The sequence below is a fragment of the Pipra filicauda genome, unplaced genomic scaffold (assembly GCF_003945595.2).
Source record: "Pipra filicauda isolate LSUMZ 115617 unplaced genomic scaffold, ASM394559v2 scaffold748_size112454_pilon, whole genome shotgun sequence".
NCBI lineage: Eukaryota > Metazoa > Chordata > Aves > Passeriformes > Pipridae > Pipra > Pipra filicauda.
In genome coordinates, this window is record NW_024104918.1 from 9887 (window position 1) to 23145 (window position 13259).

Genomic DNA, 13259 nt, shown 5'->3' on the forward strand with positions numbered 1-13259 from the left:
TGCCGGGAGCGTCCCGGTTTGGATCTGCCCGCCGAGCCAGGCCCGAGAGGCGCGGAGGGGACCAGGTGGGAGCCTGGACTGAGTTGAGAGGGAAGCATCTGTATGGGGAGCACGGCTGTACAGGGGGTATGGCTGTACAGGGGGTGTGGCTGTATAGGGGCACGGCTGTACAGGGGGTACGGCTGTACAGGGGGTGTGGCTGTACAGCCGTGCCCGCTGTTACAGAGGGGTGCATGGCTGCACAAGGCATTGCTGGGGGGCCTGCAGTGGTGGTCAGTGCCGAGCTCACCCCGCGCCGTTTCTCTCCCCGCAGCTCCAGCCGGGGCACACCCGGAGCGGGGGGCGATGAGGCGCCTGCCCTGGAGGCGGTCGGTGAGGGGCTGCAGCCCCCAGCCCCAGCGATGCCCCTCCAGCTCCTCGGCCAGCCGCCCGCTGCCACAGGAGCTGAGCCAGAATACGGGCCAGCGGCGCATGAACCCCCTCAACATCCAGATGCTCTCCAGGACCCTCCACGAGCAGATCTTCCGCGGTGCCCAGGTGTGCTACTCGGCGGCGGACGTGCAGCGGAGCGTGGAGCACCTGCAGCGCCACGACCTGTGCGGCAAGGAGACCTCCACGCTGCCCGACGTGGACCTGCGGCTGCCCCGCATGTACGGGGACAACATCGACGAGCACTTTCGCCTCCTGGCGCAGAAACAGAGCTTGCCCTACTTGGAGGCGGCCAACGAGCTGCTGCGGTGTGAGCTGCCCCCACTGCCTGCCCAGTGGGCATGGCAGCTGGGCTGGACCCGCTACAGCCCTGACGGGCGAGCAGAGCCTGTGGACTTCCCCGAGGAGCGGGCGATGGTGCTGGACGTGGAGGTGTGCGTGGCTGATGGCCACTGCCCGACGCTGGCTGTGGTGGTCTCACCAAACGCCTGGTGAGATATGGTGCCAGCAGTGATAAGGGAGTCACAGCAGTGGGGGGGACACAGCTTCGGGAGGATGGGGATGCTCCTGAGTGGAGCCTTTTCTTGCAGTTCCACTGGCTTGGAGGGAAAACACAACAAAGCCCCAGAGCACGGTTCTGGGATGTGGTATGTGTGTCCTGGTTAGCAAGCGTAGCACTCCCCAGGGTGTGTCACCTCTCTCCCACGGGTGGGATCCTGCTCAGCACCCCACAGCACAGCAGGTGCTTGTTGTCCCAGGAGCTCCTGCTTTATTTGTTACAGCTGCGTGTCCCCTGCAGGTACTCGTGGTGCAGCAGGCGGCTGCTGGAGCAGCGATACTCCTGGTCCAGCCACCTCACTCTGGCCGACCTCATCCCCATGGAGAGCCCGGCAGGTGCCAGCTGTGCCGGCAAGGAGGACTGGAGGGAGAGAGTGGTGGTGGGGCACAACGTGGCCTTCGACCGGGCATTCATCAAGGAGCAGTACCTTATCCAGGTGAACTGCCGAGCCATTGCTTTATGCCCAGCAGCTGCATTTTCTGACACAGATAACTGTTTGCATTGGCTCCTGGGGGTTATTTTGCAGATGCTGTTCTGCACAGGTACCCCAGGGTTGTGTTCACTTTGTCCTCCAGAGTACTTTGAGGTTATATCTCTTTAGAGAGAGATACTCTTGCACCCCATAAGGCTGCTGAAGGCTGCTGGAGGCTGCAGGTTGGCAGCTGGGGGTGCGGCAGGAGCCTTTGAGCAGCTGACAGCCTGTGCTGGGGGTGCTCTTGGCTCTCAAAAGATGGATGTGGGAGACAAAGCCTTGTCTTGACAAAAGCAGCTTGAGCAGAGGACTTGCAGCTTCTTCAGCATTTCCCAAACCCTCTCTTTTCTTCCCCCTGTTGTGTCCCAGGGCTCTAAGATGCGTTTCCTGGACACTATGAGCATGCACATGGCCATCTCGGGGCTGACAGGCTTCCAGCGCAGCCTCTGGATGGCTGCCAAGCATGGCAAGAGGAAGGGGATGCAGCAGGTCAAGGAGCACATGAAGAAAACACGCAGCAAAACAGAGGGGCCAGCGGTGAGTGAGGGAGCTGAGCCACCGGCAGTGGCCTGGGCAGGAGGGGGTTGTGTGCTGCTGTAATGGGACCATTTGCTCCTCTACTGGCAGAATGGGATCTGCTGGAACAGCTTTGCTGAGTGAAGCTCTCCCAGCACCTTCCAGATGAGGTGGCGTTGGTTTAAACTGGAGCAGCAGCATCCTTTATCCCTCCTGATTTCATCCATGGCCAGTCCTTGTCCCACACTGTCTGACCCCCCATTGTCCATAGATGACTTTGTGGGACTGGGTGCACGTCAGCAGCATCAACAACCTGGTGGATGTGCATGCGCTTTACGTCGGGGGGGAGCCGCTGGAGAAGGAGGCACGGGAGATCTTTGTGAAGGGGACCATGGCTGACATCAGGAGTAACTTCCAGGTGCGGGAGGCCATCCCATCACATCCTGACAGTGGGAGCTGGAGATGGGAGCAGGGTGGTACCAGCTGCTGGGGTAGTTGCTATGACAGCCCCAGTGCCTTGCCCTGTGATGGCAGGGGGGTGGCTTCTTTGCCTGCTCCAACCTACCACTGTCCCCAGGACCTGATGTCGTACTGTGCCCGTGATGTCCAGGCCACCCACGAGGTGTTTCAGGAGCAGCTGCCACTCTTCATGGAGAGGTGAGAGTTGCCAAGCTCTGACTGATGTTGGCCAAGGGACTGTGGGCTTAGTGGGCAGCAGGAAGGGTCACAATCCCTCTGGGGATGGGATGTGGCTCCTCTTGTCCTTAGGGTGTCCTGAAGCTCTTTTCAGGAGGGATGTCAGACCTCCCCTGTGTAGGTGAGCAGGAATAAACAGCAGCGCAGCATGGCTGGAGGAGGTGAGTAGGTCTCCTGAGGCAGCTCAGAGCGGTACAGCTTTGGGGTTGTTACATAGGGTTGTTTTTATGGCAGCAATTGATGCACAGGGCAGGCAGAAGATAGAGGGATCCTTGTGGGTTTAGGGGAGGAGCACTGAGGCTCTTGTGTGAAGCTGGGAAACTCTGGGTGAAGACACGTTCATGGTCTGTCGTAGTCTGGTGCTTCCAGGGACAACCTGCTCCGTCAGATGTCTAATTCCTCACTGCTTTGGGCTCTAGGTGCCCCCACCCTGTGACATTTGCAGGGATGCTGGAGATGGGGGTGTCCTACCTGCCGGTCAATGGGAACTGGAAGAGGTACCTGGACGATGCTCAGGGCGTCTACGAGGAGCTGCAGAAGGAGATGAAGAAGTCCCTGATGAACCTGGCCAACGATGCCTGCCAGCTGCTGCACGAGCACAGGTACCACGGGCTGGGACTGCAGGTCCTGCTGCTCCCAGGAAGGAGCCCAGATGCCAGATGGTCCTTGGGGGACTGTGGGTGGATGTGAGGGACAGGAACAAAGCTGTGGTGTGACAGCAGCATGTCATCAGGTACAAGGATGACCCCTGGCTCTGGGATCTCGAGTGGGACACACAGGAGTTTAAACAAAAGAAGAACCCAAAAAAGAAGAAGAAAAAAGATGAGGATGGGAACAGCCAAGTCTCCCTGGCAGCAACAGGTGCAGAAGGCTCAGCGCAGGAGTGGCAGGAGGGTGAGCACAGGTGATCCCTGGGGACAAGGGGTGTTCCAGGGATACCTTCCCAGGGGTGCCCAGAAAAAAGGACAAGGTTTGTCGGTGCTTCAAGGTGAAACATTGCTGACCTGTGTCCCCATGCTGGGCAAGTGGTGGGGGGCTGGTTTGAGGTCCCTGTTCCCAGAGGAGTGTCCTGGAGGCTCTTTGACAGTCAGTCCTCCTTGTCCCACCAGACCCTGGTCCCCCTGGCGAGGATGAGGAGCTGAAAGTCCCTGCCAGCCTGCTCTGTCTAGAGCGCCTGAAGGAGACTGTCGCACTGCAACCCAAGAGACTCCAGCACCTGCCAGGCCACCCGGGGTGAGTTGGGGACCCTGGGTGTCCCCAGGGCTTGCCCTGTGCTTTCTGACCCATCCCTGCTGCTCCCCAGCTGGTACCGCAAGCTGTGCCCACGCCTGGAGGAGGCGGGGTGGGTGCCCGGACCCAGCCTCATCAGCCTGCAGATGAGGGTGACCCCGAAGCTGATGCGCCTGGCCTGGGACGGTTTCCCTCTCCATTACTCAGACAAGCATGGCTGGGGATACCTGGTGCCAGGACGGCAGGACAATTTGCCAGCAACCCCTTCAGAGATCGATGAGCCTTCCTGCCCATACAGGTGAGAAGGATGTAGTAGCCTACTGAGCTGGGGGATGTTCCGTGGGGGTATTTGGGAGCTCTCTGGGGCTCTGCCCAGGTGGTGCTCCAGAGCCTCAGGCCCCACTGTGGTTGTGTGAGCCCTGTCCTCTCCTCTGCCAGGGTGATTGAGAGCCTGTACAAGCAGTACTGCCTGGAGAAAGGCAAGGAGCAGCCCCCGGGGCTGGAGGCTGCCATGGAGGACGAGCTGCTGGTGATGGATGGCAGCACAATGTGGCAGAAGGTGAAGGAAGGGATGGAGGGTCCTTTGGGAGTGAGGTGTGGGGCTGGGCTTCTTCCTCTGTGCGTGTGAAAACCAGCCCTGTGTGTAGCTCCAGGCTCTGCAAGTAAAAAATTCCCTATAATAAGGATTACTGGATAATTGGTGTTTGACCTGGCCTCCCCTATGGTCCCTCTATGCCTCAGGTGGAGGAGCTGAGCCGTGTGGAAGTGGATGCAGAGGAGAAAATGGGCAGGGTGGACCAGAGCCTGGTGCAGGTACGGGGGGTTCCTGTGGGATGGAGTGGTGGATTGGTCCCTCTTTCCTTGATTTCCCCCTCCAACCATGCCTGAAGGTATTCCTGGCATCACCTCACATTGCTGGTCACAGGAGGAGGTGGATGAGTTGTGCGACAGGCTGGAGATGAGCCAGCCCTTGTACCACCATGGCAATGGTCCCTACAACGATGTCAACATCCCTGGGTGCTGGTTCTTCAAGCTACCTCACAAGGCAAGTTGGGGCTCCTGTCACTCCAGTGCTGCAGCGCTCCTGGGACCCACGTGATCTCATCCCATGGGATTGGGTGGTGGAAATGCGTGTCTGTAGCTGGCACAGGAGGATGCACAGAGCTTTATTACTGTGGGTTGGTGGTGACTGAGCCCTGACACCTCTTTTCCTGCTAAAGGACGGGAATGAAAACAATGTGGGAAGCCCTTTTGCCAAGGATTTCCTGCCCCAGATGGAGGATGGCACCCTGCGGGCTGCTGTGGGCCGCACCCACGGGACCAGAGCCCTTGAGATTAACAAAATGATCTCATTTTGGAGGAATGCTCACAAGCGGATCAGGTGAGCAGCTGCTTTCACCTTGACATCCCTGTGGGTGGAGGCTGCTTTGTGACCAGGGGAGTTCGTATGGGTGCATGGGGGGCTCAGCATCTCACCTGCCTTGTGTCTCCCCAGCTCCCAGATAGTGGTGTGGCTGAAGAAGGGAGAGCTGCCTCGTGTGGTGACCAGGTACGGGGAGGAACGCCCCAAATCTGGACTGTTGTTCCCTCTACCCCACGCCAGGAGGGCTCTCACAGGATGGTGCTCACCCTCACCTCTCTCCCAGGCATCCTGACTATAACGAGGAGGACAATTACGGAGCCATCCTGCCGCAGGTGGTGACCGCAGGCACCATCACCCGCCGGGCAGTGGAGCCCACCTGGCTGACAGCCAGCAATGCCCGGGTATGGCCCTGCTTGGATCCTTATGGGGTATTTTGAGGTGCCCTCTGTGTGTTTTGGACTGGTGGGAGCTGCCTGTGTTGGAAATAGGAGTGGGGGATGGATGCTGGGATTTGAGGTGGCAGGACCAGTGCTGGGGCCCTTCCCTTGCTGATGTGCTGCGAGCTGGGGAGAGGGGAAGGAGTGAGCAGAGGGTCTGGGACTTCAGGATTCGGTGGAAGGAGAAGAAAACACCAAAGTGCCTGCTTCTGTCCTTCCTCAAGCTCCCCTTCTTTTGTGCTGGAGGGACTGACCAAGTGGGTGATGCCCCATATGTGTGTTAAACCTGGTTTTGACTGAGAGCAAAACTGAGGGGCATGAAGAGTGCTGTGCCAGCACATTGCAGCTGCGGGAGGAAGGTTGTGCCGGGGAGGAGGAGAGGGCTGTGCTGAGCTGCATACTGTGTCCTGCAGGCTGACCGGGTGGGCAGTGAGCTGAAAGCCATGGTGCAGGTGCCACCCGGCTACTCCCTGGTGGGCGCAGACGTGGATTCCCAGGAGCTCTGGATAGCCGCCGTCCTTGGCGAGGCGCACTTCGCTGGCATGCACGGTGAGCCGGGGCTGCGCCACAGGGGAGCGTTTGCTGGGTAGTGGGGTGACCTCCCAGTCCTGATCCCGTTTGATGTCCAACCTCTGCTTCCCTCCCACAGGCTGCACGGCCTTCGGCTGGATGACCCTGCAGGGCAAGAAGAGCAATGCGACGGACCTGCACAGCAAGACGGCTGCCACGGTGGGGATCAGCCGGGAGCACGCCAAGGTCTTCAACTACGGGCGCATCTACGGGGCCGGGCAGCCCTTCGCCGAGCGGCTGCTGATGCAGTTCAACCACCGACTGACGCAGCAGCAGGCGCGTGAGAAGGCCCAGCAGATGTACGCGGTCACCAAGGGCATCCGCAGGTGGGTGCTCCCGGGCTGAGCAGGGACAGGGATGGTGGCAGTGCCCCACAGGAGCTGGGTTACTCGCTCTTCCCTCCAGGTTTCATCTGTCCGAGGAGGGGGAGTGGCTGGTGAGGCAGCTGGACCTGGCAGTGGACAGGGCGGAGGATGGATCGGTGTCAGCCCAGGATGTCCAGCGACTCCAGAGAGAAGCCATGAAAAGGTGAGATGGTCTGAGCCTATGTGGCTCTGTGGCATCCGTTGGGATGTGAGGCAGAGGGAGCTGCAGCCTGATGGGCAGGGGGCAGAGAAGGGAAATGGGGCTGCTGATAGTCTTGGTGCTCTCTGCTCCTCCAGGGCCAGGGAGGTTTGATCTGGGGGGGGCTCTCAATTTCACCCACTCTCCCAGTGAAAAATTAGCAGGGTCTCATCCAGCTGCCTCAAGCCAGGAGGGAGTGTTTGAGGTTCTCAAACAGGGACCTGCAGCCTCCTCCCACACTTCCATCAAACCTTCTCTCTGCCGCACAGGTCCCGGAAGAGGGGTAAGTGGAATGTGGTGGGGCACCGAGTGTGGGCTGGAGGCACCGAGTCAGAAATGTTCAACAAGCTGGAGAGCATCGCCTTATCCCCCACCCCACAGACCCCAGTGCTGGGCTGTCACATCAGCAGGGCCCTGGAGCCCGCCGTGGTCAAGGGGGAGGTAAGGATGAGTTCTGGGCTGCCGAGCGTTGGGCTTTCCTCATCTTCTCCAAGATGGCGATTCCGTGCTCAGCCCTTCTTAGGTGCTGGAGACCCAGTAGGCTCTTGTAGCCATTCAGGAAACCCGTTGTCCCTTTATCTCTGTGGGATCAAGAAAACCCAACAACCCTGAATTTAACAGATTTCTCACAGGAGCTGTCCTGTAGGGGGGACCATGCCCTGGACCCAGTGCTCTCTTACTATCCATTTCTGTTTCCTTTCACCAGTTTCTGACCAGCAGAGTGAACTGGGTGGTGCAGAGCTCAGCTGTTGACTACCTGCACCTCATGTTGGTCGCCATGAAGTGGCTCTTTGAGGAGTTCGACATCAAGGGGCGCTTCTGCATCAGCATCCACGACGAGGTGCGTTACCTGGTCCAGCAGCAAGACCGCTACCGGGCAGCCCTGGCCCTGCAGATCACCAACCTCCTCACAAGGTGAGACCTGACAGCTGTGGTGTCTCCTGGGGAGGAGCAGAAGTGCCTCTGGGGTGAGACAGGCAAGTTAAAGGGGCTGGGGTTGGCTGTGCTTACAGCAAACTGGTGCAGAGCAGTTTTCTTCTGCTCAGGGCAAGTTAGCAGCACTGGAGGCTGCAGTTCCTTCATGCGTGACTTAAGGTGGCTGTAAATAGACCTCGGCTTTGATTTCCAGGGATAATATGCTGGCAAGAGGGGGATATCGTCAGCTTTTGGCTCCTGCAGAGATGGGGCCAGTCACTGTGCTCTGTTGGGATGGGAACACATCGCCTCCTGCTCCCTTCTGGTCTGCAGCCATCCTGTGGCAGCAGCCCTCGGGCTTGGCTGAGCAACTGGGAGCCTGAAACTGTCCCATCCCTCATTCCCTGCTGCCTTCAGGGGAGAGCAGGGGGCGTGGCTTGTCTCTACAGTCCCACTGCTTCCCTGCCCCATGCAAAACTAAGCTCAGCCTAGAAAGCTCCTGATCTCAAAGGGTTCCTGTTGATCCAGCTTGTGGCACAGCCAGCTTTGCCAAATCCCCTTCCCAGCACTGTGGGGTTATTTGGTGACACAGGAGCCATCCAAGGCTGAGCTGTTTTCTCCCGTGCGGAGGCAGGGACACCACAAACAGCCTTTCTGTGCCAGTGCAGCAGACACAGCGGGACGGGCACCCTGTCGTTCCTGCCTTTGTGCCAGCTCCTGCAAGCACAGGGCTTCCTGCTGGGAAAATCCAGCATCTGCTCTGCCTGCCTGGGAGGATTAGCCAGCAGTGAAGGGCTGGTTTCTTCCTTTCTCCCGAGGAGGCTCCGCTATTTCTGAGGAGGGACTGTTACTCTGTTCTTCCCACACCCACTTTAGCAATATTTGACCCTCCTGCTACCCAGGACTTAAAAAGCACCTTGTCCCCCACCTGCTGAGCGATGTGGGTGCAGAGTGACCTGTGAGGGGTGGCTGGCCACTTTGGTGAAGCTGTGGCTGATTGGAACTGGGTGTGACAAGGCCAAGAGTGATGTCCAGCAGCGTCCCACCTGCTGTCTTGTTCTCCCAGGTGCATGTTTGCCTACAAACTGGGCCTCCAGGATCTGCCACAGTCAGTGGCTTTCTTCAGTGCGGTGGATATTGACCAGTGCCTAAGGAAAGAGGTGACCATGAACTGTGTGACGCCCTCAAATCCAATGGGGATGGAGAAGTATGGCATCCCTCAAGGTGAGCATGTCTGTGCAAGCTACACCCTGTAATCCCCTCTGCATGGGCATCCCCAGCTTAGGCAGAGCACTTGGCCTAAGTAGTCACTCCCTGAGGGCTCCTCTGTTCGGCAGAGGCACCTCATAAGCCCCTTGCTTCCTGATCCATCATCTCCTTGCTGTGCAGCAGCTGTTTCCCAGATAAAGGACAAACCTGCCCTCAGATTTGTTCTCTCAGTCATTGCACACATCAGCCACTCCACCCTTGGGTAACCTTTATTAGGAGTCTTACAGGCAAAAGGTGCTTTTAGAAACAGGATTTGTGCTCTGTGGGCAAAAAGGGCACTTGTGTTCTCACCAAGAACAAGGCAAATTAAACAAGTGCATCGCAATCAGGGTCAGCAAAAACAAAACAGCAAAAACATAATGGCAAAACCAGCCTGGGCAGAGGAAGCTGTGGCCTCTCACTGCTCAGGAGCTGCACGTGGCAGCTTCAACTCCAAGGTGGAACAGCTTGCGTTCCCAGCTTCCTACTGGTGCTGGTTCTTGTGTTCTCACCACCACCCAAAACAGAAGTTTGAATAAATTTAAGGCTTTCTGTGCTACACGCTCTGAACTAAAGCAAACCACGGCTATCGCTGTCTTATGCTGCAGAGTCTGAGTGTACTGCAGGGAACTGACTGTCCCCTTGTCTTCCAGGGGAAGCACTGGATATATATCAGATAATTGAAATAACCAAAGGTTCGCTGGAGAAGAAGTGACGACGCTAGAGTGCCAGAAGGACAGTTGTCCAGACTGTGTGCCAGAGCCTCGCTGTCCTTTAAGGAGGTCTTTTGGCAGGGACTGATCCCAGTCACTCCATTTCCCTTTTGCTGTAAGAAGGGATGTTCCTGGGGAAGAAGATTTTGGTAGCAGCATATTTGAATAGCAGAGGCGCTTCTGAGGGCAGCGGCCACCTGTAAAACCTGAGACAGGGGCCAGAGTTGCTGCTTGCACTCCCGTGGGCACAAAGGAAGAAGGCATAAGTATTTGATAAGAGAAACAATAAACCATCATCTCCATACATGCAGCTCTCCAAGACCAAGGTGAATCCACCACGGAACAGGCACTGTGGGAGGAGGCAGCAGCAGCAGCAGCCCCGGTTTATTTTTTTCGCCGTCTCTTCTTTTTGGGTTCCTGGTTCTCATCTGTGTGCTCTGCTGCGCTGCTCTGGAGAGGGGAGGGAGAGAGTAGCAGTACAGACTGTGATTGTTTTTGTGTGATTAGTCTAGGGAATGTTTATCTAAAGCAAGAAACCAGATGTGCTGAAAAGGATTTAGCTCTTTTTTTTTTCTCCCTAACTAAATGACATGAATATGGGACTTCTGTCACCCACTGAGACTTTCCCTGTGGGCCAACTCCCCTCTCGAATTCATGCTGGAACTTAGATCACAGGCTACCAGTGGCACAGGACAGGGACTGTGTCCTGGGTTTTGGTTTATTGAAACACTCAGGAAAATATGGACAGATACACCAATAAAAACCTGGACAATCAGCAAACAGCTTATTCTTCTTATCCAGCACAGGTTATGCTGCCTTCACCAGCACTGTCTAGTAGAGATGGGTCTGAGGAGAATGATGCCTTGCAGAGTTTGCCCTGCCAGGTCTTTATCTACAAAAGTTAACCTGGATGCAAAACCACTTTGCGTCATGCTGCAAAGGCCTGATCCTGGCCAGGCAGTAGGTCCTCAGGGGTAACACTGATAGACCTCTCTGCTTGCTGAGGCAAAGAACAAGGCCTTAAGAGCAGTTTCACTTCCCTAAGACCAGGAACACAGAAAGCTAGTACATGGAAATAAAGGCCACTCAAGGCAGAGGGCTGGGGTATAGGGGTTGACCAGAGTAACTGTTCACTCCTTCCTATTAGCTGAGTATTAAAGTGAGAGCTAACCCAGGGAAGACAGGCTGTCCTAATTTCACACATGCCTGCACAACCCACAAATACAGTTGGCCTCTAAAGAGAGGGAAACCTATCAGTAAAAGCAGCTAAATGAATGCTGACCTGGTCATTGTGTGGCTCATTCTCAGCATCCTCAGTGTTGTGCTCCTGCAGGGCGCTGTCCAGCATGGATGCGTTGATGCGGAAGTCCCGGGAGGTGCTTAACTTCATGTACTGCATCAGGTTCACCTGCAGCAACCAAGGTGAAACCAGGGGGAGAAGACATCAAGCCATTAGCATCTTACTTTAGTTCTCTACCTTGCCTAGTCTCTTGCACAGCACTGGGACTGAGTCCATCACAGTAATAACGCAGGACTGAAGCAAAAGGCAGGTGAAAAAGCACCCACTCCCATGCGATCCAGTGGCCCATTTATGTGTTCCTAAAAGCCAAGTGATTGCCAGTTACTCACACGGTCATGTAGTACCCCATTGTGGTACATTTCATGACACAGACTGGGAGAGAGGGGTGAGGAAAGCTGGCCTGAGGTGTGCACGCTTCTCCTCCACCAGAAACCACACACTGTAAGGTCACAGGCAGGACTGACATTGACATGGGCTGGTATCAGTATGGCAGCAATTCAGTACTGCTGGGCCAGGAGTGTGGGCAAGGGCTGAAAAGTCCTTACACCTTTCTAATTTGAGCATTATTAAAGGTGGACCAGCTATAGCTCTCCACCATGCCCTCGATCCCACTGTTCCACCGAGTTCAGAAGAGCTCTGCTTTACATTACCTTTGACTTCTTGGAGAGATGGATAAGGAACTTCTCATACTGCTCTATTGCAAAAATCAGGTTTGGGATCGGTTTGGTCTCTCGAAGCACTTTGGCCTGAAATGCAGAGAGGAGTGTGATGGGTCAGATTTAGAAGGGAACAATGGTGTTGTAGCATGACATGAAGAACATGACGTTCCCAGTTTAGACAAGTGTCTTCAGTAGCCTTACTCCTTATCAGTCCTGCCCCAGCAAGCCTTGCCAGCTTTGCTACTAGTTTTAAATTGACTCCCAGGATGGTTCTGCAGTGAGGCTCTCCCATGTGTTGCTCTGTACTCTGCCTGCAGTCCAGAGCCCTTGATATTCCTGAGAGCAATGGGAGCAGCAGTTCCTCTGCTCCAGCTCTCCCAAGGCATCACAAGCACAGGCTGTCCAGGCAAGGAGCACACTGACGTTTCACCACATTGTTGTCCTGTTTATTTACCACTACTGGTATTTGTTCCCCATGGTGACAGAGTGGTAAAGGATACGCAGCATTTCAGCCCGTTTCCATACACTCAGGGAAGAGCTGGGAAGATCATGCTTGTGGCTTTTAAACCCTTAACATCACAGGAATGTCTGGGACAGCTGATGAGATGGAGGAGATGCTGTCTGGGAGCACAAACAAAGGACATCAAGGACCAGGAACCTGCCAGCCTGCTCGCTTGCTCCCAACCAAATAATCCAGTCATTTTCAACTGCTTTACTTTAGTGGAATCCATTCCTTCATCTTTAAATGTACTGATAAAATTAAGAAACACTTAAAGAGAATGCAATAGTGGTTCAAATAAATTAGCCCATATCTGTAATTTCATAGCTTACCCCAAATGTTAAAAATATCATAGAACACAAGACTATCCAGATTGACCTTTCCTTCATGTCTGTGAGCTTTTAGGCTGCATTTAGTGAAGGTGGCTTTTTCATTGTGGTTTTTTGGTTGTATTTTGTTTTTGCTTTTTTAGACTTCTCTGAAGTTACAGTAGATTAAATTTGATTTTTACTTAAAGGCCCAAATGACAGTTTGTCCCTGGTGATCTGTAAGAAGCCACCAGGTAACACAAGCCTCAAGGTATGATTCCAAGTTCAACTACAGCCCATGTTCTGACAGAGCGAGTCAGTCTTACCATGACTGTGGAGACTGCAGCAGCTTCATCCTCTTTCTTCTTCTTTTTCTTCTCTTCCATAAAGCTTAAGCTCTCACTGTGGATGTTCTGAAGGAGGATGCCAAAAGATGTGTCATTACAGGGTTAGCAGGGAAGAAAGGCCAGCTCAGTAAAGCCAGAGAAGTCCTTGCTCTGGCCAGCTAACAGCATTACCAGCTACATGACAGAAAGGTAGCGATACAAGAATGGAATTCAGAGTAAACACCAAAAAAAAAAAATAAGGAAAGAAAAACTAATTTCGTAATTTATACATTCTGAAATATGCATGTGTGAGAAGTCCTCAGCAGTGACAGCTCTGCACACCACGACACCTTCCCCAATATGTTGTTCAATTCCTGTGGTCCTCACACAAGTACCCAGCTCCTCTCCAGGCAGATAAATCCCAGCTTCAGCACTGCAGTCTTTGGCACCCACAT

At 55.1% G+C, this 13259-nt stretch overlaps 2 protein-coding genes across 3 annotated transcripts in view; one reads left to right on the forward strand and one right to left on the reverse strand.

Annotated features, from left to right (window-relative positions):
• POLG (DNA polymerase gamma, catalytic subunit) lies at positions 1 to 10492 on the forward strand. Its single transcript, XM_027745258.2, has 23 exons — positions 1 to 65; positions 314 to 920; positions 1229 to 1424; positions 1830 to 1997; positions 2248 to 2394; positions 2554 to 2633; positions 3092 to 3274; positions 3406 to 3566; positions 3782 to 3905; positions 3976 to 4200; positions 4341 to 4461; positions 4644 to 4715; positions 4828 to 4947; positions 5123 to 5283; positions 5398 to 5451; positions 5549 to 5666; positions 6116 to 6251; positions 6352 to 6598; positions 6678 to 6800; positions 7106 to 7277; positions 7543 to 7751; positions 8818 to 8975; positions 9653 to 10492. The coding sequence occupies exons 2-23, from the start codon at positions 346 to 348 to the stop codon at positions 9712 to 9714; spliced, it is 3612 nt and encodes a 1203-aa protein (XP_027601059.2). The 5' UTR covers positions 1 to 65; positions 314 to 345; the 3' UTR covers positions 9715 to 10492.
• Positions 9212 to 13259, reverse strand: part of FANCI (FA complementation group I) — a 24431-nt gene continuing 20383 nt past the window's right edge. For both annotated transcript variants that reach the window (XM_027745256.2, XM_039389593.1), the window contains 4 exons: positions 12805 to 12891; positions 11663 to 11758; positions 10995 to 11120; positions 9212 to 10162 (listed from right to left, as the gene is read on the reverse strand). In XM_027745256.2, coding sequence (XP_027601057.2) covers positions 10097 to 10162; positions 10995 to 11120; positions 11663 to 11758; positions 12805 to 12891 — 375 coding nt within the window. In that variant the 3' untranslated portion in view covers positions 9212 to 10096. The remainder of the gene's footprint in view (positions 10163 to 10994; positions 11121 to 11662; positions 11759 to 12804; positions 12892 to 13259) is intronic.